This window comes from Papio anubis, chromosome 5, assembly GCF_008728515.1.
Source record: "Papio anubis isolate 15944 chromosome 5, Panubis1.0, whole genome shotgun sequence".
NCBI lineage: Eukaryota > Metazoa > Chordata > Mammalia > Primates > Cercopithecidae > Papio > Papio anubis.
In genome coordinates, this window is record NC_044980.1 from 139,241,398 (window position 1) to 139,267,651 (window position 26,254).

At 42.7% G+C, this 26,254-nt stretch overlaps 1 protein-coding gene across 1 annotated transcript; it reads right to left on the reverse strand.

Annotated features, from left to right (window-relative positions):
- Nucleotides 1-594: 594 nt before the first annotated feature.
- Nucleotides 595-1,925, reverse strand: GPR151 (G protein-coupled receptor 151). The gene has a single exon (XM_017960015.3). The coding sequence runs from the start codon at nt 1,852-1,854 to the stop codon at nt 595-597; it is 1,260 nt and encodes a 419-aa protein (XP_017815504.1). The 5' UTR covers nt 1,855-1,925.
- Between the last annotated feature and the right edge of the window lie 24,329 nt (nt 1,926-26,254).

The following is a 26,254-nucleotide window of genomic DNA, read 5'->3' on the forward strand; positions in this document are numbered from 1 at the left end:
TCAGGTGCTGTTTCTTTTTCTTTGACCTTCAGTCATGAACATTATGATACGGACTTTTCATCAAGTAAATTAACATTTATTAAGTAAATGAAGATAACTAAAATTTATCATTAATGTGTTAAAAATCTCAAGTGAAAGTAGATTTTGAGCTTTGGTTATGTGAAATACAATTTGGTAGGTAAAATTAGGACTAGCAGGTCCAGGATGAAACTGAAGGTAGAGGGGCTCAGCTTTGACAGAACCTCTACTCCAGGCTCCAGCCAGTCCACTACAGGGCTGATCCTAGAGGGTACCCAGTCAAACCATTGTGAACAAATGACAGAATAGCTGGGCTATCTAATCACTTTGACAGCAACATCTTTACACAACACTTAAATTGTTTGGGAAGCCAGGTTCTAATTCTGAAACATAATTATCTATTCTAACATGGTTCTCTACTTACCACATTGCACATTTGGAAAGTGTAGATTGTGAAATATTTTTGTAATTCCTAATGGTAATAATTGTATTACAGTTTGTAAAGTCAGCAATATTGATAAGCAGCAGTACAAGTAAATACAATAATCACAATTTGTTTTGCTTTGAAACTTAAATCTATTTAACACCTTCCCCTGTCTCTTGATCTTCATGTTCCCAGGGGATAGGGTCATTGTCCTGTACAGAAGGGACTGTGTCCCTCTCATGCCAAAACTGCTCTACATCAGGAAGGACGGGAATCTCTGCCTTCTCAGTTTTCCCTTTGCCAGAGGAAGGAGAGCTGGGTTTCTCTTTTTCTGGTATGGATGCTGGGGATTCTGGAGATGGAACCTTGTCAGGAAGACCCTCTGAGTTGCCAGCTGGTATGTCCTGCGACTCTGAGATAGCTGGAGGTTTTTTGGTTATCATCCATTTCCATACACCTTTCAAGCCTTCCCTGAACTCCTCTGACATCACAAGAAAAATAAGAGGATTTGCTGAAGAGATGGAAAACATCAGGACTTGAGACAGGGCTATGAACCCTTGTGGTGGGGCCGGGCCTGCAGCCTTCAGATGCCATACCCACAGCCAAGCTACCCACTCGGGGAGCCACAGGAGAGCAGAGGTGATGGCGATGCTCAGCAGCATCACTGTGACTTGCTTTGAGCGTATCTGGTTTCTAAGATTTTGAGTCTTAGTTCCTCGTTTTTTACATTGGTCATAAGCTCTCCAGAAATAAAAGCTTGCAAAAAGTAATGGAAGGCCAAATGCCAGGAGTGGGTAGAGCTTACCAAACATTGACATAAACTTTTCAGCCACAGCTGGTACATCCACGAGGCACATTTCCACACCTTCATGATGCCTGATGGTGCTAAAGAACCATTCTGGCAGGGGTAACAGGCTGGCCACAGTCCAGATGGCCACCAGCACGGACCAGATGGTGTAGTTGTGGATACTCACTTGCTTGGCCGGGTCACTTGCATACATGAAGCATATTTTGGCCACCACAACGATTGTCAGGCTCTTGGCTGCCATGCATGTGTGGATAAACCAGTCAGAGGACTTGCAGACAAACCAGCCTAGATCCCAAACACTTTTGGAGTATGCTGTAGCTCGGACAGGTGCAGAAAACAGCAGGAGAGAGAGATCAGCCAGGCTGAGATTCAGAATCAGGGAGTGGATCATGGATGGCTTTCCTTTCCAAGCATTGTGAAGGAGGATGCCAATCACACACAGGTTTCCCACGAAGCCCACCAGGCAGACAGCCACCAAGAGAGCCGGGATGATGGTTCTCCAGTCCTGGGAATCAGAGGGCATGTACCCTCCGGCAAAGTGGAGATGAGCAAAGGACACATTCATGCTGCTGGAGTTAGAGTCTGCAAAGGCAGCTGCCAGCATCACTCTTCACAGCTTCTTACAGAAGTTAGCTTCTTATTTAGGTTTGTGTTCCTGCCTGGGCTCTTTTGCATAGGAAATAAGTACTGCGTCGTCAGTGTCAAATGACACCTCTGGATCCTCCCCTTGCTTATTTCCTGAGAGCAGAATGTGGAAGGAGGCTGGCTGTTAAGCTCTTCTCTGCTGCATACAATATACTTGTGACTGTACTGACTGTCAGATAGCAGGACCACATGGCTGCTGCTCATTAGCAAGTCTAATACCAAATCGTCAGCCCTGTGGAGTAATACAAATATACCCATAAATGATGAATGAAGAGAACATACATGTAAGTGGCGTATGTTCCTTGGGGGTCACTAGAGCCAGTGAAGGCAATTATTTTCAACCAGCTGTTCCTAAAATCTTGACTGCAGTCTGTAATTTAGTGAACACTACATCTGAACCAAGTTCTTTGAACTTCACCTGATGGCCTGATCCAGTGGGTCTGGAGTAGGACCCACGAAATCATTTCTAACAAGTTCCCATGAGACTCTGATGCTGCAGGGTGGGAGACCACACTTTGAGAACCAGTGTTTTAAACAGAACTAAAGCTTCCCCCACCCACTCTGCAGAGATGAGCTTCCTCTTCTTTTCCCCAACCCTTACAGCCACCTCAGTCCCATCAACAGCTGGCTGAGATCAAACACAGCTGGATAATGAAAAGAAGTTAGAAGTCCTATTAAAAAAAATCTAATTATGGATGACTCTCAGTTTATTATGAGTTTTTAGAGGTAATTTTAGAGCTCCAAATTAGAACTGCTTTACATACTAACAAGACTTTTCAACAAGTGATGGTGATGAAGGCAACTGCATGATGAATTAAGCTGCTTTTCAGAGAGCATTCCTAGAGGATTTACCATGACAAGAGAAATGAAAGAAAAATCAACAATATCTATGTGGAAGGCATTTAAGATTTTTTAAAAGATTATATTTTAAAGTTGGTAAAAATAATTTTGGGCTGGAGACACTGGCTCATGCCTGTAATCCCAGAATTTGGGGAGGTGGAGGCAGGAGGATTGCTTAAGGCCAGAAGTTCGAGACCAGCCTGGGCAACAAAGTGAGACCCCTGCCCCCACCTCTAACAAACAAACAAATAAGCCAGGCATGATGGCGTACACACTCTATCTAGAGACACAGTGATCCTCTGTCTCTAGAAATAAAAAATTCTCAGATAAGATGATTTGGTAGAACTAGCCCTGAAATTTTAAAATAAGCAATGGATACTCTGGGGGGATTAGAGGAGCTCGAAATGTTCAGAGAACGGTGTTTGGGGATTGATATGAAGATACATGCTACATTGAGTGTGGCTAGTCAGAAAAGCTAAACATGATATACAGGAGAGTATGCTGCTGCACTCAGACCTCTGGATTCTGGTACTGTGCTTTCATCAGTTTTTCCCAACTAAGGAAGGGTCTAACGTTTTAAAATTCTTCAGTGTCCTAGAACTCAATAAGTAAGTGCTGATCAGTATAGCTATTGGGACAGTGGTCAGTGGTGCTGGATTTCTTTGTTCAAATTTCTATTTCCGTTTGCTTTCCTTCCTTTTACCTCTGGGAAGTAGTTGTTCCTATAGAACAGTAAATTGGGGCAACACTTTATTCCAGCAAGGCACAGTAACTCCCAGTAACTATTTAAGGATGAAATATCCTTAAGTCTCAACAAGCATCACTTTTGGATGTGAAGAGGCCCACACTGTCTTACAGGGAAGAAAATGGGGGAGGGAGCATAGTAACGTTTTGCAGATTAAAGACTATGAGGAAGGTAGTTCCACTTGATGTATGTGGAAGAGATTCATTCAGAACCAAGAAACAAATATACTACTTCACATTGTGGCTTATATATTCAAGATGATGATATTCAAGGCTTCCGAAGCTGTATAAGACAAAAAGCTAAATGGGTTCAAGCCACCTTTAATACCATGGAAATTTGATTCTTAATAGACAATTGAGGGAAACTAAAGACTGTCATGTGGTACTTCCCAAATCTATTGGTACTGACTCAGGGAAGCATCTCCTGGTGCTCCAGCTAGAGACAAACTGGACTGAATGAGAATGAACTTTCTCCACTCTTTTGGGGGAAATTTATTTTAACTTTTTATTTAAAAATAATTGCTGCTGGGCACGGTGGCTCACACGTGTAATCCCAGCACTTTGGAAGGCCAAGGCGGGTGGATCACCTGAGGTCAGGAGTTCGAGACCAGCCTGGCCAACATAGTGAAACCCCGTCTCTACTAAAAAATACAAAAATTAGCCAGGTGTGGTGGCGCACATGTCTGTAGTCTCAGCTACTTGGGAGGCTGAGGCGGGAGAATCACTTGAACCTGGGAGGCGGAGGTTGCAGTGAGCCAAGATGGTCCCACTGCATTCCAGCCTGGGTGACAGACTCTGTCTCAAAAAATAGAAAAATAATAATTGCAAATGTATAGAAAAAAATGCAAGAAGAGCACAAAGAATTGCCCTATGTACTTCATCTGAGTTCACCGATTAATTATTTATTGAGACAGAGTTTTACTTTGTCGCCCAGGCTGGAGTGCAGTAGCGCAATCTTGGCTCACTGCAGCCTTTGCCTCATGGGTTCAAGCGATCCTCCTGCCTCAGCCCCCTTAGTAGCTGGGACTAGAAGTGTGCAACACATCATGCCTGGCTATATATTTTTTTTTTTTTGTATTTTTAGTAGAGACAGGGTTTCATCATGTTGGCCAGGCTGGTCTCAAATTCCTGACCTCAAGTGATCTGCCTGCCTCAGACTACCAAAATGCTGGGATTACAGGCATGAGCCACTGCACCGGCCCAGGTTCACCAATTATTAATATTTTGCCACATTTGCTTTTTTTCCCCTCTCTCTTTGTATATACACATATAAATGTACATACACACATATATAAATATGTATTATAATTTTCTGAATGATTTGAGAATTACAAATAAGTTTTCTTCCTAGATTATCATTAACCACAATAATCAAAGTGAGATTATGTGCTTGTAGCAAAAAGGAATTCTCGCCCTCGGCAATCCTCATTACTCCATTTGTCTTAGTCCATGCAGGATGCTATAACAAAATCCTATAAACTGGTGGCTTAAACAACAGAAGCTTATTTCTCACAGTTCTGGAGCCTGGGAAGTCCAAGATCAAGGCACTGGCAGATTTGTTGTCTGCTACTTCCTGGTTCATAGATGGCCATGTTTTCCTTGTGTCTTTACAGGGTAGAAGGGGTGGAGGGGTGTTCTCTTGCGTTTCTTTTATAAGAGCACTAGTCCTAATTAATGAACGCTCTGTCCTTATGACCTAATTACCTGCCAAGGGTCCCACCTCCTGATACCATCACCCTTGGGCTGAAAATTTCAACATGTGATTTTGGAGGGCACATAAAGATTCAGACCATACTATTCAAGTTTCACATTTTACTTTGAATATTAGCACTTGTACATCTGAGTATCTGATGGATGTTATATGTGGCTTGTATCTACATTTTCTGCATTTTAAAATTATTTCTATATAAAGGATAAATGTAACTAGCAAACATAAAAGAAGTCTTTATTTGCATTATAAGTGGAAGTTATTTGAATCTTTGTTTATAGCATATCCACTTAAAATATAGAATTCAGTTGTAGGTGTGGTGAACATTTGTCAGGTTTTCTTATTTTTATTTATTTTGGGGAAGTGCCTAGTATCTGAACCTCTCCTGTTGGATAGAAGGGATTCTAAGGAGAAATGATATGGACGGGGTGGATAGAGCAGAACAATTAAAAACAATTGAGAGTATTTGAAATGGAAACTGGAAACAACCTCATCCTCCCAAAATGCTGGAAACAACCCAAATGTTTATCAGTTGGTGAATGGATAAACAAGTGGCTACCTTCATACCATGGAATGTTATTCAGCAATAAAAAGGAATGATAAATTCTACAATATGGATTAACAAAGGCACTATGCTAAATAAAAACACCCAGACAAAAACAACAACAACAACAACAACAACAACAAAATACGGTAAGATTCCATTAACAGGAAATGTCCAGAGAAGGCAAATCTATAAAAACAGGAAGTAGAATAGTGGTTCCCTGGGTCCCGAGGTTGGAAAGGGGAGTGACTGCAAATTGGAACAGAGGATATGTTTGGGGTGATGAAAATGTATGATTGCATTTTATGGTATGCAAATTATACCTCAATAAAGCTGTTTCCAAGAAAGGAGTTATTTGGGATGGAGAAAAGGTAAAGAGCAGATTTCCCTGCTCTTGAAATGCTGAGTAGCCTCCAGCCGAATGGATATTCTATTCTGAGACTTTTTAATTTATTTTTATTTTTTCTGAGGGCTTTGTTGCCCAGGCTGGAGGGCAGTGGCACGATCTCAGCTCACTGCAACCTCAGCCTCTTGAGTAGCTGGGTCTACAGGTGCCCGCCACTATGGCTGGGTAATTTTTTTTTGTATTTTTAATAGAGATGGGGTTTCACCATGTTAACCAGGCTGGTCTCAAACTCTGGCCAAAAGCAATCTGCCCACCTCGGCCTCCCAAAGTGCTGGGATTACAGGTATGAGCTACAGCAGCCTATTCTGACTGATTAAAAAAAATAGTTTATGAAGAAAGAGACTGTGGTCTAGAGGGACCAAGTGAAAGGACAGTGCTGGGTGAGAAAGGGTACGAGGGGAGCAGGAGAAAGGGAGACTCAGAATGTTGAGACACAAAATTTGCTGGGTCCCTCTGATGCCTAGTGTCCCTGGCTTGAAATGGTCTTTCAGACGAGCCTTCTCTAATTCCACACTTAAGCTAAGGCTGTAGCCACAAAGCAGCTGCCAACCCCAAATGTCCCAGCTGTATCCCTTTCCTGACACACATACCACTCATAGTGATGTTGCCAGGAGGTAGGCTTTGGATATTGAGAAGTAGTCATCAAACAACTGAACATCTGAGCTGTAGGCATACACACACACACACACACACACACACACACACACAATTCTGCTTTATATGCAAGTTACAGGGGACCTCAGCCAGCTTGATCTTCAAAAGAACCCAGAAAAAGCAAGTTTGTGACCAGACTTTTAAGTGGTTTCTGGTCAAAGCAGGGCTAAGAATGACCTCTTACTAGGGCTGGGCAAAGTTTACCCTGTAGCTTATTTCCAGAGAAGGGGTAATAACAATGGCAGTCATTTACTGAGTGAGTCATAAGCTCCACCTTCTGAGCTGAGCATTCCAGGCACTTGGACCTTCATGACAACTCCTGGAGATGGGTACGACGACCCTTATTTACAGATGATGACATGGAAGCATAGAGAAATGCAGTATCTTGCCTGTGGGTCTGTAGATCACACAGGTACTAGATGATAGAGTTGGGATGGAAACTTCCGGAAGTCTCACCCCAGAGCTGTTCTCCCAGGGGTTTCCATCCCAACTCTGTCATTTACTACCTGTGTGATCTCTTCCATGATCCTGCCGCACCAAAGAAGCTGTGGGCAGTACTGTTCTTTAAGAAGTGCAGTTCTCAAGTTAGTATAGTTTAGTTCAACAAGCATTTATTGAGCCTTTGACACTGAGAATATAAAGTGTATGTACCTCCTTTCTTAACGTGAATGCTTCCTGAGCTATTTTCTCTGTGCCAGGCACGATGCTAAACTCTGGGAGCCCAGGATCATAAAGGGTCCCTTTATTTGAGGAGCTACAATCTAGTAGGAGAGATGAATAAACAAATAAGACATTTCAATGACAGTTAAATTGTCATTGAAGAGTACTGGCTGCTGTGGATGCCTGGAAGAGGGATGTCTGGTTTAAATCAGGAGCTGGGTCTGGTGGGAGGGTCAGGCAAGGGCTCCCTGTTAGAAAAGATACCTAAGCTGAGACCTTAGTCATGCACCCACTTACTCATCTCTGCGAGAGCCTTTTGAAGCTTATTGTTGTGTACTCAGTACCCCTGTATTAGATGCACCAGAAAACAGCTATTGCTTATCAGAGAAGTTAGCGTTGTTTATTTCAGGGCTTTGAGAGTTAACATCTTTTTCTACCCATAAGTTTTCAGGCTCTGAACATGGCAGGTGAAGCGCCTGGTGAAATAGAGTGGATTCAGCTGAGCTTCACCAACCAGCTGCAGTTGGCTAGCAGGCCTAAGTGTTTGAAGAGCGTACCTCAGTTCCCTCTGTGGACGCTGCACGAGTGAGCCCTCAACTTTGCAGTTCTGCACCAGTTTTACTCCTACACGCAATGTTGAAAAGGCCATAATATACAGTTAGTGTTTCTTTTCAGACTGCTTTGCTTTGCTGAGCCTTCCTTTCTCTAGTCCCCAGGTTGTGCTCCTTTTCGGACTACAGTTATTTTGTTTTTGTGGAGTATCTTTGGCTGTGGGACCTTCCTGAGTGACATGTCCAGGATTTAGTGTCTGGTGTCCTGGAGTGCCGTTCCAGAATACAGGTGCAAGCCAAGTGATATTCATCTCTAAGGTAAGTGTCTGCATAGGTATGGCTGGGTCTGAGTGGCTACTGCTACAAGAGACCCCCTTCCTACTTTTGCTGTTGGTTATGTAGCCCTGAAGTCCTGCTGTAGGAAAGATGACGGAAGAAGATTGATTGTGCTGTTAGTTACACGGTGGTCAAGTCTGGAGATGTAGATTATAATTTTATCATGTTATTTAATTGATAAACCATTTATTATTGATTTGCTTATGTTTTCAGACTTGATGGTTACCCTGTAAATTCTAAATTCCACAGAACTGGGTTTGTGAGAGCCAGGTACTTGGAGTTGGGAGATCTGAACCCTATTTCCAAGCAATGAGACTGTTAAATCAGAAAGAGTCTCTTTTGAATGATCTGGGTCAAACTTTTATATTCCACACGTGGAGACAGATGCTCTGAATGTGAGAGTGACTTGTCCTATGTCAGCAAGGCCCAAACTGGCATCCAGGAATCTCAACTGCCAGGTGGATGCATCTTCCTCTCCACCCTGTCTTGCACTTTTTTCTGCCAGGTATTTTTTTTTTTTTTTTTTTTTTTTTTTTTTTGGAGGGAGGGAGTCTATGTTAATAACTGCTCATTTAAACTTTATGGAGAACAAAATTTGGACATAGATGCGATGGCTCTTTGGAAAGCAAAAGGTTAGTAAGAACATAAGGAGATGACTGTATTGTGATAGCTTAGGTAGAACTTTATTTTCTTGAAAAAATCCTTCATAGTCATATCCAAACACAACTGTGGTTGATATTTTGATGCACTGCATTCTTTTAGCTGCCCCTTTTCATCCCAAGAGTTTTTAAAGTTGTTGTAATAAAATAATAATTGCAGTTATGATTTTTGTTACAATACAACGAGGGGCCCTCATTGGCTCTAGGGTCAGCCAAAAAGACCCTAGAGAGCTGGTGGGGATTGATTTTCTCCACCATGAAGATGACATGGTTCCCTAAAAAGGAGTACATTGTTTTAAAAGAACAGATATTTCAGCAAGTAAAGCGCTAAGATAGGGGCCCAGGCTGGCTAAAATCTAGTTTAGACATAATAAGCCCATCCCCGGCTACAGGTGTTTTGTTTTTGTAGAGTATTGCCTGCTTTAAGTTCTTACTAAATGATGGGTTCTATTATTTAGGGAAAAACCTAGTTGTTTAAAAAAAAAATCAAAATTCCATTGTCATGACAACCTTGTACATTGAATTTTGTCATGTTCTTTTGTTTGAGAAAACAGCTTTATTGTGATATAATTCATATACCACACAATTAACCCATTTAAAGTGTACAATTCAAGGTTTTTGGTATATTACTCTTTTCGTACCTTGCCCACCTTGAGGGGCCAGTGTGCTTGTGATGCTCTCTTCAGCACCAACGAGAGCGGTTTCCATGACTACAGAATCCAGCAGGTGGAATGGCATCTTCACACATGTTGCAGACATCCTAGGGCCAGATGAGTTGGGGAAGGAATGCGCAGTATTCCAGTTCCAACTCTAACTTCATAGCTTGGCGGCATGTTAAGAAAGGAGCTCCATTGCCTTCCTTGGGCCCCCAGATTTGCCTGCCTTAAGTGCAAAAATGCTTCTGAAAAGAGAGCATCTCTGTGAAGGGGAGTAATAGTAAAACAGGATTTTAGGTGTCATGTGAGGAGCCGATGAGAATTGGTAGACCAGTGAGTCTTAGTCTTTGGTAGAAATATCTGGAGTGTTGGTTAGTCTGACAGTCTCCTCTAAAGATAAATGTCCAAACTGAAGAACTCTTCAATCATTCAACAAGAATCTATGAAGCCATTCTAGAAGTTATGGGAAAATCAAAGATGTGGGACTGAGGTCCTGTCAAGTCTTCAAAGCCACTCTGGGGAGAGAGGATGGGCTTTGGTGAAATTGTCATCTGTCATGTTGCATAGGAGGATATGATTAGAAATGTAGTAAAGCAAGTACCAAATTCATGTCATGGGCCAGAGGTGTTCTTTCTTTAATTGTGAAAAAAATATTTTCAGATCACATCTCAGGCAAAAGTCCAGTGTCTGCAATATATAAAAGGAGAGCTATATAGTTTGAAGCAAGCGTTGGAGTGGAATCATGATCCCATTTTCAAAAGCTTCCTCACTTACTCTTGTGGCCCTTGAGGAACCTCCCTGAAATGAATTAATATTAGCATATATGAATCACTGATAGACTCTAGAAAGAGGTTTAAAAGCTCAGAAGCAGGAGTTTATCAATTGGTCAGGGAAGGCTACATGGGAAAGGTGAGATGTGATACCTCCCAAATATCTCTCTGCGTATTTTCAAATACATTTTATATACACAACGTAATTTTGAAAAGATCCTATTAGATGTCATTGAAAATTTGATTTTCTTCTTATTATGTCATAATTAACTTTCTGTGTTATCAATACAGATCTACATCTTTCAAATGGCTGTTGAGAATTCTTTTTTATGAGAGACAGAGTATAGGCTGGGGAAGAAGGGGCATGCTTTAGGATCTCATGTCTGCTCAGAACCAGCCTCAGCAATTATTTTTTCAAAAGAACTATCCTTGCACGTAAACACCAAATGACACTGGAGATCATTCAACTTGCTTTAAAACTTGCTGTAGCTTTTGCATTTTCTACGTATGTGGACACAGGAGCTACATGGAGAGTTGAAACATGTTCAGGCTTTATTTGCATAATCTAGTTCAAGCTCTTTTCTTACCCAGTCTTGAGCAAGTGATAAATATGACAGCATCTACTTTTGGGCAAGGAACTGTCAGTAGGTCTTCAGCAGTCTCTTAGCATTATTGTTCCTGGCTTTTTTTTCTTTGTGTTGAGAATACCAAAAAAAAAAAAAAAAAAAAAAAAAAGGATGTGAATGGATATGTTAATTAGTTTGATAGTGGTAACCATCTCACAATGTATAATATATGTATAGTCTGGTTTCTGTATCCATGGGTTCCTTGTATGTAGATTCAACTAACCACGGGTTGAAAATATAAAAAAGAAAACTTGTCTGTACTGAACATGTACAGACTTTTTGTCAGTATTCCCTAAATAATACAGCATAACAACTATTTACATAGTATTTACATTGCATTGGTTATTACAAGTAATCTATAGATGCTTTAAAGTATATGGGAGGATGTGCATAAGTTGTATATAAATACTATTAGGTTGGCACTTTTGCAGCAACCTAATATATACCATTTTATATCAGGGACTTGAGCATGCTCGGATTTTGGTATCTGAGGGAGGTCCTGGAACCAATCCCCAGCAGACACTTAGGGATGGATGTATATTAAAACATTATTTTGTACACTTTGAATAGATATAATTTTTGTCAATTACACCTTCATAGAACTAAAAGCAAAGGTTTAAAAATTATTATTAATGTAGTTCAAATAGTGATCATAAATATCCTGCCCTTAAGGAGGGCTTACTAAGTACCAGGTCCTTTGTATACCATTCACACAAACTCTAGGATTTAAACACTTTCACTGTGTCCATCTTCCAGATGAAAAGAAGTAAATGCAGTAACTGATTCTAAGTCATGAGGCCTGCAGGTGATAGGCCTGGAATTTAATCCCAGGCAGTCTAGTTTTGGCATTTAAAGCACTAACTTGTCTCTAAAATAGGATTTCTTTCTGATATGTGTAATACTACCAAATGAATTATCCAAGGGAGGTATGAGATCAGCTGCTGCTGAGTGGTAGAAATGTATATAAGAGGATGCTCTCTGCATTTCTCATACAGAGTGGTTATTTCACTGGTTGTACCGACTAAAACCCAGACAACTCATTTGAGTCTTCTCTCATCCGCAGCCTTATTTACTGTAAAAATAGTAGTTTGGGGCCAGGTGCTGTGGCTCACGCCTATAATCCCAGCACTTTGGGAGGCCAAGGCAGGTGGATCATGAGATCAGGAGATCAAGACCATCCTGGCCAACATGGTGAAACCCTGTCCCTAATAAAAATACAAAAATTAGTCGGGCATGGTGGCATGTGCCTGTAATCCCAGCTACTCGGGAGCCTGAGGCAGGAGAATCACTTGAACCTGGGAGTCGGAGGTTGCACTAAGCCAAGATTGCACCACTGCACTCCAGCCTGGCGACAGAGCAAGACTCTGTCTCAAAAACCAAAAACAAAACAAAAATAGTAGTTTGGTAAAGAATCTTCCATAGATGTCTTTTTAAGAAAACTTTTTTTTGAGATGGAATCTCACTCTGTTGCCTAGGCTGGAGTGCAGTGGCATGATCTCGGCTCACTGCAATCTCCACCTTCTGGGTTCAAGTGATTCTCATGCCTCAGCCTCCAAGTAGCAGGGATAACAGGCATGTGCCACCACACAGCTAATTTTTGTATTTTTGGTAGAGGCAGGGTTTTGGCATGTTAGCCAGGCTGGTCTGGAACTCCTGGGCTCAACTGTCCTCTTTGGCTTCCCTAAGTGCTGGGATTACAAGGGTGAGCTACCACACCTGGCCTAGATAACTTTCTGCATGCTTATAAATACATTATTATATACACGTATATAATTTTGGAATGAGAGTCTACTAAATTTCATTGTAAATTTGTTTTTACAAGCAACCTTGCTTCTTTTCATTAAGTTCCACCCTTCCTTGCTTGGGATAAATGGACCAAGGAAGCTATTTTAATCAACTTTTAAGCGATTCAGTGAAAAAATTTGGTGTTCAAGCTTGTTGTAAAATTTTTATATATTTAGTTCTTCAACTGTTTATAGTGGAATTACAGCAAAATCTGAATTTAATTAAGATGTAAAGAGATAGGGCAGTGTGAAAAGCATTTTGCTTCTTCTTTTGATCTAAAAAAATATTTTCAAAATGCCCTAGTTCACTTTACTTAGTTATCTTTCTTTAAACTATTGAATACCCCCTGCTGTAGGGTCATCATTCTGAAGATGATGGTCACCTTACGGGTTATGCAGGGGAGCTTCGATGCCCGTTCATGCCTGTAACTTGTGTGTAGTAGTTGTGTAAGTTGCGTACAGTAGCTATGGCTACCATAACAAAGTGACACAAATTGGGTGGCTTAGGAAACAAACACATCGTCTCACAGTTCTGGAGGCTAAAGTTCAAGATGAAGGTGTCACAAGTTCGGTTCTCTCGGAGAGCTGTGGGGGTATGCCTGCCCCATGCCTCCCGTCTAGCTTCTAGGTGTTGCTGGCAATCTTTGGTGCTCCCTGGCTTGTAGAGGCATCACCCCAGTCTCCATCTCATCTTTACATGAAAGCAAGATTTTACTTTACACGGCATTCTCGCTGTTTCCAAATTTCCCATTTTTATAAGAATACCAATTATATGGGACTAGGATCCACCTAGTGACCTCATTTTAACTTGATCACCTCTGTAAACACCGTATCTTCAAATAAGGTCACATTCTGAGATATTGGGAGTTAGGACTTCAACATAGGAATTTTTAGGGGAATGTAATTTGATCTATAACATTGTGTTTTAGAATGAAGCTGAGTCACTTAGTGATGTCCCTGCTTCTCGTAAAAGGCAAGTCAAGGCAGGGAGAGAGGGAAGATATTTGATAAATCAGATAAATCAAGGTTTTAGATTTTTCTATTATTAACATAGTGGAAGCAATGGAAGTCTGAGGTATGGCTCACAAAGAGTACATAATCTATACAGGTAAAAGGAAGCCATTGATTGTATGAGGTAGTGTAGTTGAAGATGTCTGCAAACTTTCAAGTGTCAGACACATGCATGATTAATGACTGCCAATGTGTTTGTGCATTTGCAAGGAATATGACAAAAATATGAATGAAACCAGGGGTCCATTCAGCCCGAAATCCTCGTCAGTGCTCATACAGTATGTATAACTTTGCATTCTTATTTTTATTTTCCTCGTTTCTATTCATTTAAAAGAATATGTTTATGTAATTGTACAATTCCACAACTCTACTGAGATACTGCTGCCGAGTCTGAACTGTTGTAGTGGGCACTGCCCCCTTGTGGTAACTGAAAATGCTGATTGTTCAGCGATGGAGAAAACCTGAATTTGGTGTTCAGAGGGCAGTTTGTGGTCTCAGTGAGTAGCGTATAAAAGTAGAGGTTGAAAGCTAGGGACTATTGTTGAATGGGACATAGATGGAGCTATTGAAAAATATTTTTAATTAGCATAAGCATATTTGAGTGTTATAGGCAGAGGAAAATGAACACATAGATAAAAAATGGTTCAGGATGCCTGTGAGAGAGGAGGTGTACAACCCTCTACTAAATTGTGGTTTCAGTACCAGTGGCGTCGGCACAGCTTGGGCACTTGTTAGAAATGCAGAATCCCAGGCCCCACCCGAGACCTCCTGAATCAGAATCTGAATTAAACTTCAGATGAGTCATCTCCATGGTGACGTGTGAGATTCCCTGGTGTACAGCATAGCAGAAGTGTTTGGCACATGGACCTTAGACTTACTGGGTTGGAATCCCAGCTCTGCCACTAACTAGAGTGTGAATTTGGGAAGTTATATTTTTGGGCCTCAGTTTCCTCAACTACAAGTGAGGAATGATATTAATACATTTCTCATGGGATTCTTGTAAGGTCACCACCACCACTACCGTCACCATCATTGCTAATGTTTCATGAGGGTTTACCACATTTCAGGCAATGTTGAAGCACCTTTCATGAATTCATTAGTGAGATTGTGAAGAATAAACACCTGTCAGATGGTACGTGCTCATCAAATGTTAAAAACGGATGTTTTTGAAACAGACAGGAGACAGGGAAATACTGGGTAGAAGAGGGCGGTTCTCTGGAAAATGCCCCACTCTCAAGCCTAGAAACCTGCAGCCTTAGTGGGAACAGGCATTCCTGCTTTTTGTGCCCAAAAGTTGCCTTTTGGCCTGCCAAGACCCACCGCATCCTGTACCCATATAAACCCCAAACCCCAGGCTCCACAAGCAGCTGAGGAGAGGAACAGGAGAATGGCAGAACACCGTGGCAGAGAGAAGAGAAGGAATGTCTGAACACTGAGAGGAGTTTGGCTGGGGATGGTCAGAGAGGAGATCAGCCGCTGGATGGCCAAACTCCAGGGGAAGATCATCTTCCCACCCCATACCCCTTCTAGTTCCCCATCCATCCCACTGAGAGCCGCCTCCACCATTCATTAAAATCCCCACATTCATCCTGCAAGTCCCTGTGTGACTTGATTCTTCCTGGGTGCCAGACAAAGACCTGGGTACCGAGAGAGCACTGAGCGGTTTAACACTTAAGCTGTCCATGGATGGCGAGGCTAAACTTTAACAAATGCCAGGCCCACTTGGGCTTTGGGAGTTGCAGTCACCCACCCTTAGATGCTGCCAAGGGGCCAGAGCCCAGGGGCACTCACTCTGGCTCCTGCACCTGCATATCTGTGTGCTTCCCCTCCTGTAAGGGGTTTGAGCCCACAAGCCACACCCCTGTCCCACGTCCTGTGAGAGGGGTCGGGGAGCTCTCCTGTTTCACTTTTGGTTATTATAATCGCTATAAAGCATGGTCTTTGAACAAGTAAATTGGAATGGACTATCTCAACTGAGGAACTAAAGACTGTGGCTTTGGCAAGTGGAGGTGGGATGTTGAGGCCTGTTGGGAGTAGTAGTTTTGAGGGCTGAATTCTGAACCCTGGACCCACTCTTTGGATTACTGATTATTGCAGAAAGGATGCTTTCTAATGAAATCAGTTTTCAGCTTGCTTAATCTAGTAAAGAATAAGAAAACTGTTTAAAGTTGTGGTTCTCACATATTTTGGCCTTTGGACCCCTTTACACTCCTTTTTTTTTTTTTTTTGAGACGGAGTCTCGCTCTGTCGCCCAGGCTGGAGTGCAGTGGCCGGATCTCAGCTCACTGCAAGCTCCGCCTCCCGGGTTCACGCCATTCTCCTGCCTCAGCCTCCCGAGTAGCTGGGACTACAGGCGCCCGCCACTTCGCCTGGCTAGTTTGTATTTTTTAGTAGAGATGGGGTTTCACCGGGTTAGCCAGGATGGTCTCGATCTTCTGACCTTGTGATCCGCCCGTCTCGGCCTCCCAAAGTGCTGGGATTACAGGCTTGAGCCACCGCGCCCGGCCCCCCTTTACACTCTTAAAAATTATTGAGGATCCCAAAGAACTTTTGTTGATGTGGGTTGTATCTATTAATATTTACCTTATTAGAACCTAAAGTTGAGAAAAATTTAAAATATTAATTGATTTTAAAACAATAGTAATGAATCCATTATGTGTTAATATAGGTAATATTTTCATTAAAAACAACCACACTTCCTAAAACAAAAACATTTAGTAAGAAGAGTGATATTGTTTTATGTTTTTGCAGATCTCGTTAACATCTGGCTTGATAGAATGGAGCTGGATTCTTTTATCTGCTTTTGCATTCAATCTGTTGCAATATCACATATCCTGTAGCCTCTAGAAAACTCTACTGTACTCTCATGAGAATGAAAAAGGCAAATAACATTTTAGTATTATTAGAAAATGGTTTTGGCCAGGAGCAGTGGCTCACGCCTGTAATCCCAGCACTTTGGGAGGCTGAGGCGGGCAGATCACCTGAGGTCAGGAGTTTGAGATAAGCCTGGCCAAACCTCATCTCTACTAAAATATATAAAAATTAGCCGGGCATGATGGCGTGTGTCTGTAATCCCAGCTATTCAGGAGGCTGAGGCAGGAGAATCGCTTGAGCCCGGGAGGCGGAGGTTGCAGTGAGCTGAGATTGGGCCACTGCACTCCAGGCTGGAGACAGAGCGAGACTCTGCCTCAAAAAAAAAAAAAAAAAAAGAAAATGGTTTTGATTTTGTGGTCTCCTGAAATGGTCTCAGGGACTCCCAGAAAACTAGGAGTTTAAAAGATTAAAGCACCCTCATTGTAAGCAAACATATGTGTATTCTGTTTTCGTGAATTCAGATTGTTCTTACCCACTGTGGGGTTTACCGTGCCACCACAGGAGTCTTTGATTAGGGTGCACTTGACAATTGCCTTTCGATTTCCAGTTCAGCTGCAGAAAATTTGCTTGACTCTTTGGTTTCTTTGGCTGTTCCTGCTGCTGGTTGGGAATGTGGTGATTAGCTTGCAGGGTGAGATCAAAGCATTGATTAACTTTCATGTCATGTTTTATCTTCTAGACAGAAGACAATGGTAGTGAAAAATAGACCAGAAATCTCTCTAATTGAGTATTTGTCTCTCAAAATACAGCTTTCAAAGAGTATTAAGGTGGAGTGGGCTGTAAAATATTTGCATGCAGATTGGGAATGCCCTCTGAGGTGGTGATTTCTCCCTGCTTGGAGAGTTGTACTTCGCAGTAACTCAGTGACAAAGGGCCTCCTGTTTTGTTTTGGCTCCTGCGATGACTATTGTGAGCACCGTGCTGCAACAAGAAGTTTAAAGCCATAATCTTTGGGACAGCTAAATGCAGTGCAGCTCATGAAAACTCTGGGACCAAATTAATATGCTTTAATTTGGAAAATATGTATTGGGAAATTATTTAATACATAAAATATTTTTGGGAAAGATTAAAGCGTTGTTACGTAAATAAAGCCATCCTGAATTCTCCTCAGAAATTTAAAGTATAACCTGGGGGTGGTGGTTTGTGCCTGTAATCTCAGCTACTCTGGAGGCCAAAGCAGGAAAATTATTTAAAGCCAGGAGTTTGAGACTAGCCTGGGCAATATAGTGAGACCCCACCTTAAAAAATTATTTAGATATATAGAGATATATATAAATAAATTTATGTCTATTATATATAGATAGATATAAATTAGCTTGACGTGATGGCGCACACTTGTAGTCCCAGCTACTTGGGAGGCCTAGATGGAAGGATTGCTCGAGCCCAGAAGTTTCAGGCTGCAGTGAACTATGATCATGCCACTGAATTCCAGCCTGGGCAACAGAGATTGAGACCCCCTCTGCCCCAGCCCCCTCAGAAAATCCAAAGTGTAATAAGAGAGAAATTTTTATTTGATGTTTAGTGTCCCCATTAACTTTTTTTTTTTTTTTTTTTTTTTACATTAGAGTCTCACATTGCCTGGGCTGGAGGCAGGTGGTGTGCTCTTGGCTCACTGCAAACTACCCCAGGTTCAAGTGATTCTCCTTTGCCTCAGCCTCCCAAGTATCTGGGATTACAGGCACGATCCAGCTAATTTTTGTATTTTAGTGATCTGATTTGTCTGATCCTGATCCTGATCGAGGATCGATTTGATCTGATCCTGATCGATTTTGAGATCCGACGGAAACTGATCTGGCAGCCGCCCGCTGCCGTTTGCCGCCGCCGCCTGCACGCATGCAGCCGCATGCAAGCCGCAATGCCGAACGCACCAACCCGTCTGGTCTTTCTTTCTTTCTGACAGTCTCTGCTCTGTTACCCAGGCTGTATACAGTGGGTATGATCTCAGCCTCCCACTGCATCCTCTGCCTCCCGGGTTCACGTGATTCCTGCCTCAGCCTCCTGATGACCTAGAATTACAGGCATCCACCACTATGCCTGACTAATTTTTGTATTTTTAGTAGAGACGGGGTTTTGCCACGTTGGCCAGGCTGGTCTCCAACTCCTGACCTCAAGTGATCCGCCTGCCTCCGCTTCCCAAAGTGCTGGGATTACAGGCGTGAACCACCGTACCCAGCCTAGTTTACGTTTCTTGAATACATATCATCTGATGCTGGAAGGTCAGGAATATGGATAAAGAGAACTTTGGTTTTTAGTGGCTGATCTATTTGCAAGTGGTAACAGGCCTGAATAACTTGATAGTTTTCTACAGTTGCACAGATTTGGCCAAGAGAGGGCGGCAGAGTCCAGTAACTTGAGAGCACAAATGCTGTGTAACCTGCGTGACTTTGTGCTTAGCTGGTGTGGGTGGTGGAGACGTTAGTGAACTGGAGAGGGGATCCAGGTCTTGAAAGGACTGGCTTGCACTTGGTTCTAGCTGATAGTTGCCTGTGGAGAGAAAACCCTAGTGTTGCAGGGTCGGGGCTTATGATTTTTCAAGAGATGAAAATATTCCAGAGTTCTTAGTGAAATTTTCTGATTTAAAAATGTTGCTCAGGGAGAGAGAACATTAGGACAAATACCTAATGCATGCAGGGACTAAAATGTAGATGACGGGTTGATAGGTACAACAACCAACCATGGCACATGTATACCTATGTAACAAACCTGCACGTTCTGCACATGTGTCCCAGAACTTAAAATGAAAAAAAAAAAAAAAAAAAAAAAAAAAAGAAATATATGCATTAAAGAAGATAGATTATTTAAAAGCTTGGGGAAAAGAAAAACAGAAGCTGTTAGTGGGCTGAATTTGACCTATGGTCTGCCAAGCCCTACAGTATCCTAGGAATATTATCGTTGGCCCAGACTTATTTGTCTCTTTGTATAAAAGGACATTTCAAAGTGTTTTCTTTTTAAGGGGAGGGGAATACTAGAAAACAAGAGGTAGAGCTGGCACTGGCATTTCCAGGAAATTTCATGCAGTGTCTCCTGGGAGAAAATTTCAAGATGTTAAGAGAATTGCAGTTTAAGGCCAGGCAGTGTGGCTCAAGCCTGTAATCCCAGCACTTTGGGAGGCGGGCAAAGTGGATCCGAGTCAGGAGATGAGAGACCATCTTGGCTAACCAGTGAGCCCCATTTCTACTAAAAATGCAAAACTAGCCCGGTGAGGTGGCGCCTGTAGTCTAGCGGCCCAGGAGCTGAGGTGAAGAATAAGTAAGCTTCGGGGCCGGAGCTTGCAGTGAGGCGAGATCCGGCCACTGCACTCAGCCTGGTGACAGAGGCAGAGACTCCGTCTCAAAAAAAAAAAAAAGAAATTTGCAGTTTGGAATCCTGAAGTATAATAGAGGTTGACCTGTTAGACAAGAATTTTCCTCCATGCAATAAATTACTTTGCAGGCATTTAATACTACTTTGCCTACTGCTGTGGGCAGGATCACACACTGCAGGTTTTGGGGGATTGGTTGAGTTTTAAATATTTATCTATGTTCCCTGGCTTGCTTCCACGCATCAGTATGGTTTTGCCATTTTTGATTTGGGTACTGTAGTGACCCTCTGAAACATACCCAGTTTGCTTTCAATTCCTGCATGGCTACTTATCTTAATAGGCCTATCTGCTGCCTGGATGCTACTGAATTCCCTCAGGATTGTCTTTTCTCAGCACACAGAATCCACAGTCATCTTTTCAAAACTCAGATCGGATCAAGTCTTTCCTACTTCGGTGTTCCTCTCTTTTACTCTTAAATCCTTCAGTGGCTTCTCATCACACATTAGGTTAAAGATACATAGCTTGGGCTGAAATTGGCGGCTCACGCTTCCTGTCCAACACTGCGAGGATTTAGGTGGAGTGGATCCACCCGGAGGGTCAGAGAATCAAGACCAGCCACAGAAAGCACTCATGAGTAGAAACCCCATCTCTACTAAAAATACAAAAATTAGCTGACAAGGCGTGGTGGTGTACCTGTAGTCCCAGCTACTTGGGAAGAGCTGAGGCAGGAGAATTGCTTGAGCCCAGGAGGCAGAGGTTGCAGTAGAGTTGGGGTGTGCCACTGCATCAGCCTGGTGCCAGGTGGACTCTGTCTCCAAAAGTGCGGGGCTGTGTGAGATTGGATCAGAGTTGAGTGAATTCAGGACAAGTATGGCCAACACAATGAAACCCCGTCTCTACTAAGACACAGGGGTGAATTGCAGTGAGTGCCTATAATCCCAGCTACTCGGGAGGCTGAGGCAGGAGGATCAGAGCTGAGACCCAGGGAGGCAGAGGTTGCAGCAAACTGGCGAGATGGCACCACTGCCCCAGCTTGGAAGCTGACAGAGGCTGGACTCTGTCTCAAAAAAAGATACAGAGTTTGGCCCTGCAGCGCTCCTGATTTTTTTCGTCTTTCCCTTAGCCACCTTGACCTTGTGTTTACCATGTTTTCTTCCACCTGGGAGCTTTGGAGCAAAACTATTTTAGGTACCGTCCTCCTCCCAATAGTGCTTTGATTAGTGTTATACAGGCAAAAAGTTTTGAAGGTACATGACAAGAAAATTGAGTGAAGATGATGTTGACAAAGGTGTTTCTGATTAGGATTATTCTTTATCATTTATTTAGAGCCATGAGGGAAAAGGTAGAGAATATTGACAAACCAGGCACTATAAAATTGGAGTTAAATCTGTACTGATTATCTTATCAACATAAAGTTGACTTTTTTTTTTTTTTTGGAGACAGGCTCTCGCTCTGTTGCCCAAGCTGCAGTGCAGTGGTGCAATCATGGCTCACAGCAGCCTCGACTTCCTGGGCTCAAGTGAACCTCCCACTTCAGCCTTCTGAGTAGCTGGTAGTACAGGCATGCACCACCAGGCCTGACTAATTTTTTAATATTTTGTAGAGATGGAGGTCTCCCTATGTTGCCCAGGATGGTCTCAAACACTTGGGCTCAAGTAGTCATCATGCCTTGGCCCCTCAAATTGTTGGAATTACAAAGATGAGCCACCATGCCCAACCTAAAGTCAAATTTCTAAGTGCTCTCTTAAAAAGAGCAAAAAAACTTTCCTGTATCTTCAGTGGTTGGTTTTGATAGTTACCTTCCAAGGATTGTGGGCCTACAACTTTGAAACTACTAATATACAAGGAAAACATCATTTGTTAACATGTTTGTTGAAGGAAATTGCTAAAGTTGTGATATTAATCACAGATCTGACATATTAGCTTACTGATTCTTTCTATAATAACCCAAATAATAAATTTAAAAATAAATTGTAACAAAACCCCAACTTCTCATGAATCTCATATGCACCTTCCTGCTCCTAGTGGTTTAGGTGAACACTGTCCTAGATTACTTTCTGTGATGACGGAAGTGTCCTATATTTCCACTGTCTGATTTGAAGTGTGGCTAGTGCAACTGAGGAACTGAATATTTAATTTTATTTAGTTTTGTTTTAAAGCTATTGGCTACCCTATGGAATAGTACAGGTACAGATTGCCTGGTTGTTAAGAAAGTATCTGAGGCCAGGCATGGTGGCTCACACCTAATCCCCAGCACTTTCAGAGGCCAAGGAGGGCAAATCACCTGAGGTCAGGAGTTTGAGACCAGCCTGGCCAGTGAAAACCCATCTCTACTAAAAATAAAAAAATTAGCCGGGTATGGCCGTGCACGCCTGTAGTCCCAGCTACTCCGGGAGGCTGAGGCATGAGAATCACTTGAACCTGGGAGGTGGAGGATTGCAGTGAGCCAAGATCGTGCCACTGCACTCCAGCCTGGGCAACAGAGCAAGATTCCATCTCAAAAAAAAAAAGTATCTGAAAGACTTTCCTTCTTTGGAATTTATGTTTGCAAGTCAAAATGCAGGGGAGACTGTAACAGATTAGTTTCAAAGCACCTTATTTCATCACAGGGTGCGTTTACATGCAGGCCTCACAGCCTGGAATATGATTCTTTCCATTCTTCCTCAGAGTAACTCCTCCTCATCCTGCAGATCTTTGTTCAGGCATTGATGCCTCTGGAAAACTTTCCCTGATATTTCACATAAGATCAAATCTCCTATTCACAGCACCATGCCTATCTCCTTCACTAGAGCAAATTCATATGTTGGAGGGAATGACGCAAGGGAGAAGGAAAGGCGGATACGTATGCTAGGGTCTTGGCCCCCTAGTGGAGTGGGGAAGTACAGAGGGCAGGGGATCCAGATCGCGTGGGTGGGAAAAAGACTTCAATGGGGAGGGTGGTCCTCTCTTGTCATGAGAAAGCAGAGGCAGCAGAAGGTGTAGGTGTAGGGGAGAGTTTTGCATTTGGAGGTGGTGACGGTGGGAGTTGCTGTCTGGCTCCCGTTTTCTTGATTGAGTTGGGGAATAGCGGTGTAGGGGGATGGTGGCAGTGAGGCCCTCAATTAAAAAGCGGGTTGAGGGTGGAAGATTTGAGGAATTGGGACAGATTAAGACCTGGTTGCTCTGAAATAGCAGAACGGCATTTGAGAGTGGGGATGCTGACTTAAAATGACACTAGCCTGCCTGCTCAACATGTCTGGCAAGGTGTGGCTTTGTAGGTGTGGGCATAAAGCAAGGTGACAATTGGGCTATTTAGGGTTGCGGTTTTGCCAAATCTGGGAACGAATGAGGACAGACACGTTGAGAGCGGGAAAATTTCCTCCTCATTTTTATCCCACTGTCGATATAGCCAAGGCTTCTTCCTGATCTGAAGTTGGTGAACATGAGTTGAATGTGGAGTTAAAATTTTAGTGACACACCCCACATCCTTCTACCACTGCTCCATTCACTTCCCATGTCACTGTTATTTGAGGAAATACCCCGAGCAGCGGAATGTGAAGTGTGCTTTCTTCCTGGGCTCGTGGATGCCATAGGATGGAATTGTACCACATCCCTCGTGACACACAGGGCTACCGAGCATCCTGCTCACCTCTGTCACTTCCGTACCTCTCCCTCCCAACTTAGAAATACTGATCATGAAAGAGAGAATAGTTCTTTGACGGGAAGGTGATTGAACCTCACCTTTGCCTTCTGGGGCCTCATGATTCGATGACTACAAAGCCCTGCACATGGCTCCGCTGAGGTTCTTTTTTATCAGGAAGGAACCAAGTTTATTGCTTGTGGGATGGTTTTGGTGGTCAGTCCACAGGTGAAGCGTCTCTGATGCGAGTACCCAGCTGACAGTCGGGGTAAGAGTCCCCTGGGGAGGTGGTGGCTAAAATGGCCCATCCAGTCGTTTGTGGCTTCTACAAGGTGCAGTGAGAAGCGGCACTGGAGTCCCTGAGGTCCTGAGCCCCTTTAGTGGCTGCTTTGCCAGCTGTCTCTTTAATTTAAATGGAGATTTCTTTTATTTTAAAATCAGTTTTTAGTTGTGCAAATGCATGAATGAATTCTCCTAAAAATTGAAACATGAAGATGGAGCTAGAGCTCGATTTTCCTTGGACTGCTCCGTATAATTGCAGTCCTATCCTCTTGTCCCGAAAGGTAACAACTGATGTTAGTTTAGTGCGCGTATTTGCAAACTGTTGGATTTGCCTACTGTATGATTTAGGAATACCTTCAGCTGCATATGATAGGAAAATCTCTAATAACACTAGCTGAAGCCAGTTAGAAGTTTTTTTCTCAGATAAAGTCTGGAGACAGGCAGTCCAGGGCTGATATGGTGACTCCACGATATTACCAGCGATCTGGGCATCACTCTGCTACCCTTTGTTCACGATCTCCACCCTCAAGGTTGCCTCCTGGTTCAAAATGGTGATGAAAGCTCCAGTCATTCTATCTGCATCCCAGGCCAGATGTAGAAAGAAGGGAGGGAGCCTTGTTTGCATTCACTTCTAATTACATCTCATTGACCAGGGTTCAGTCATACAGCTGCAGTGGCTGCAAGAGATGCTGGGAGCTGTTGTCTTTCAGCTGAATTCATTGCTACAACAAATAAAATTGTAATTCTATTACTAAATAGCAGAGAGAAGGCAACTAGCAATCTCTGCCATGCAAACGTGTGCACAAAAGTAATAGCATTAATTTTACACCACATATATAATTTGGTAGCTTGTTCTTTCCAGCACAATGTGTTTTAGAGATCTCGGACTATTAATACACATAGTTCTACATTTCCTTCAGTGCTGCATAGTATTTTGATTATGAAAATGTAATTTGTTTAGCTATTTTCTCATGAGCTAATCATTTATTTCCAACTTTTCCCTGTTAGAAAATGGTACTGTAATGAACACCCTTAAATATTATTTCTTGTGCACACATGGGTGTCATATTCCAGAACAGATATTAAGTGAAATTGGGCTGGGCACGGTGACTCACGCCTGTAATCCCAGCACTTTGGGAGGCCAAGGTGGGCGGATCATGAGGTCAGGAGATCGAGACCATCCTGGCCAACATGATGAAACCCCATCTCTACCAAAAATACAAAAAATTAGCTGTGTATGGTGGCGGGCACCTATAGTCCCAGCTACTCAGGAGGCTGAGGCAGGAGAATCGTTTGAACCTGGAGGTGGAGGTTGCAGTGAGCCGAGATTGTGCCACTGTACTCCAGACTGGGTGACAGTGAGGCTCCGTCTCAAAATAAATAAATAAATAAATAAATAAATAAAATTAAAAAAAAAAGAAAGAAGTGAAATAGGTAGATTGAAGTTCATGCACATTTAAAAGATGTATTAAAAATGCCTCTTGGCTGGGTGAGGTGACTCACACCTGTAATTCCAGCACTTTAGGAGACTGAGGCAGGTAGATCACCTGAAGTCAGGAGTTCGAGACCAGCCTGACCAATATGGTGAAATCCCATCTCTACTAAAAATACAAAAATTAGTCGGGCATGGTGGCGTGCCTTCTGTAATCCCAGCTACTTGGGAGGCGGAGACAGGAGATTTGCTTGAACCCAGGTGGCGGAGGTTGCAGTGAGCCAAGATTTGCACCACTGCACTCCAGCCTGGGTGACAGAGACTCCTTCTCAAAAAAAACAAAAACAAAAACAAAGAAAAAACCCCTCTCAACTGGCTATAGCATTTTACACCCTCTCTCTCCCCATCAGCGTGACAGCTCTGTCTTACTAACTTTGCCTGTACTTAATTACATTACTATGAAGTTTTATTTATTTATTTATTTATTTATTTTATTATACTTTAAGTTCTAGGGTACATGTGCACAACGTGCAGGTTTGTTACATATGTATACTTGTGCCATGTTGGTGTGCTGCACCCATCAACTCATCAGCAACGCACGCACTGTCATTTACATCAGGTATAACTCCCAATGCAATCCCTCCCTCCCCCATCCCCATAGGCCCCAGATGTTCCCCTTCTTCAGAGTCCAAAGTGATCTCATTTTGTTCAATTCCCACCTATGAGTGAGAACATGTGTTTGGTTTTCTGTTCTGTGATAGTTTGTTGAGAATGATGGTTTCCAGCTGCATCCACGCCCTACAAAGGACAATTTAACTCATCCCTTTTATACGTGCATAATATTCCATGGGTATATATGTGCCAAATTTTCTTAATCCAGTCTGTCACTGATGGACATTTGG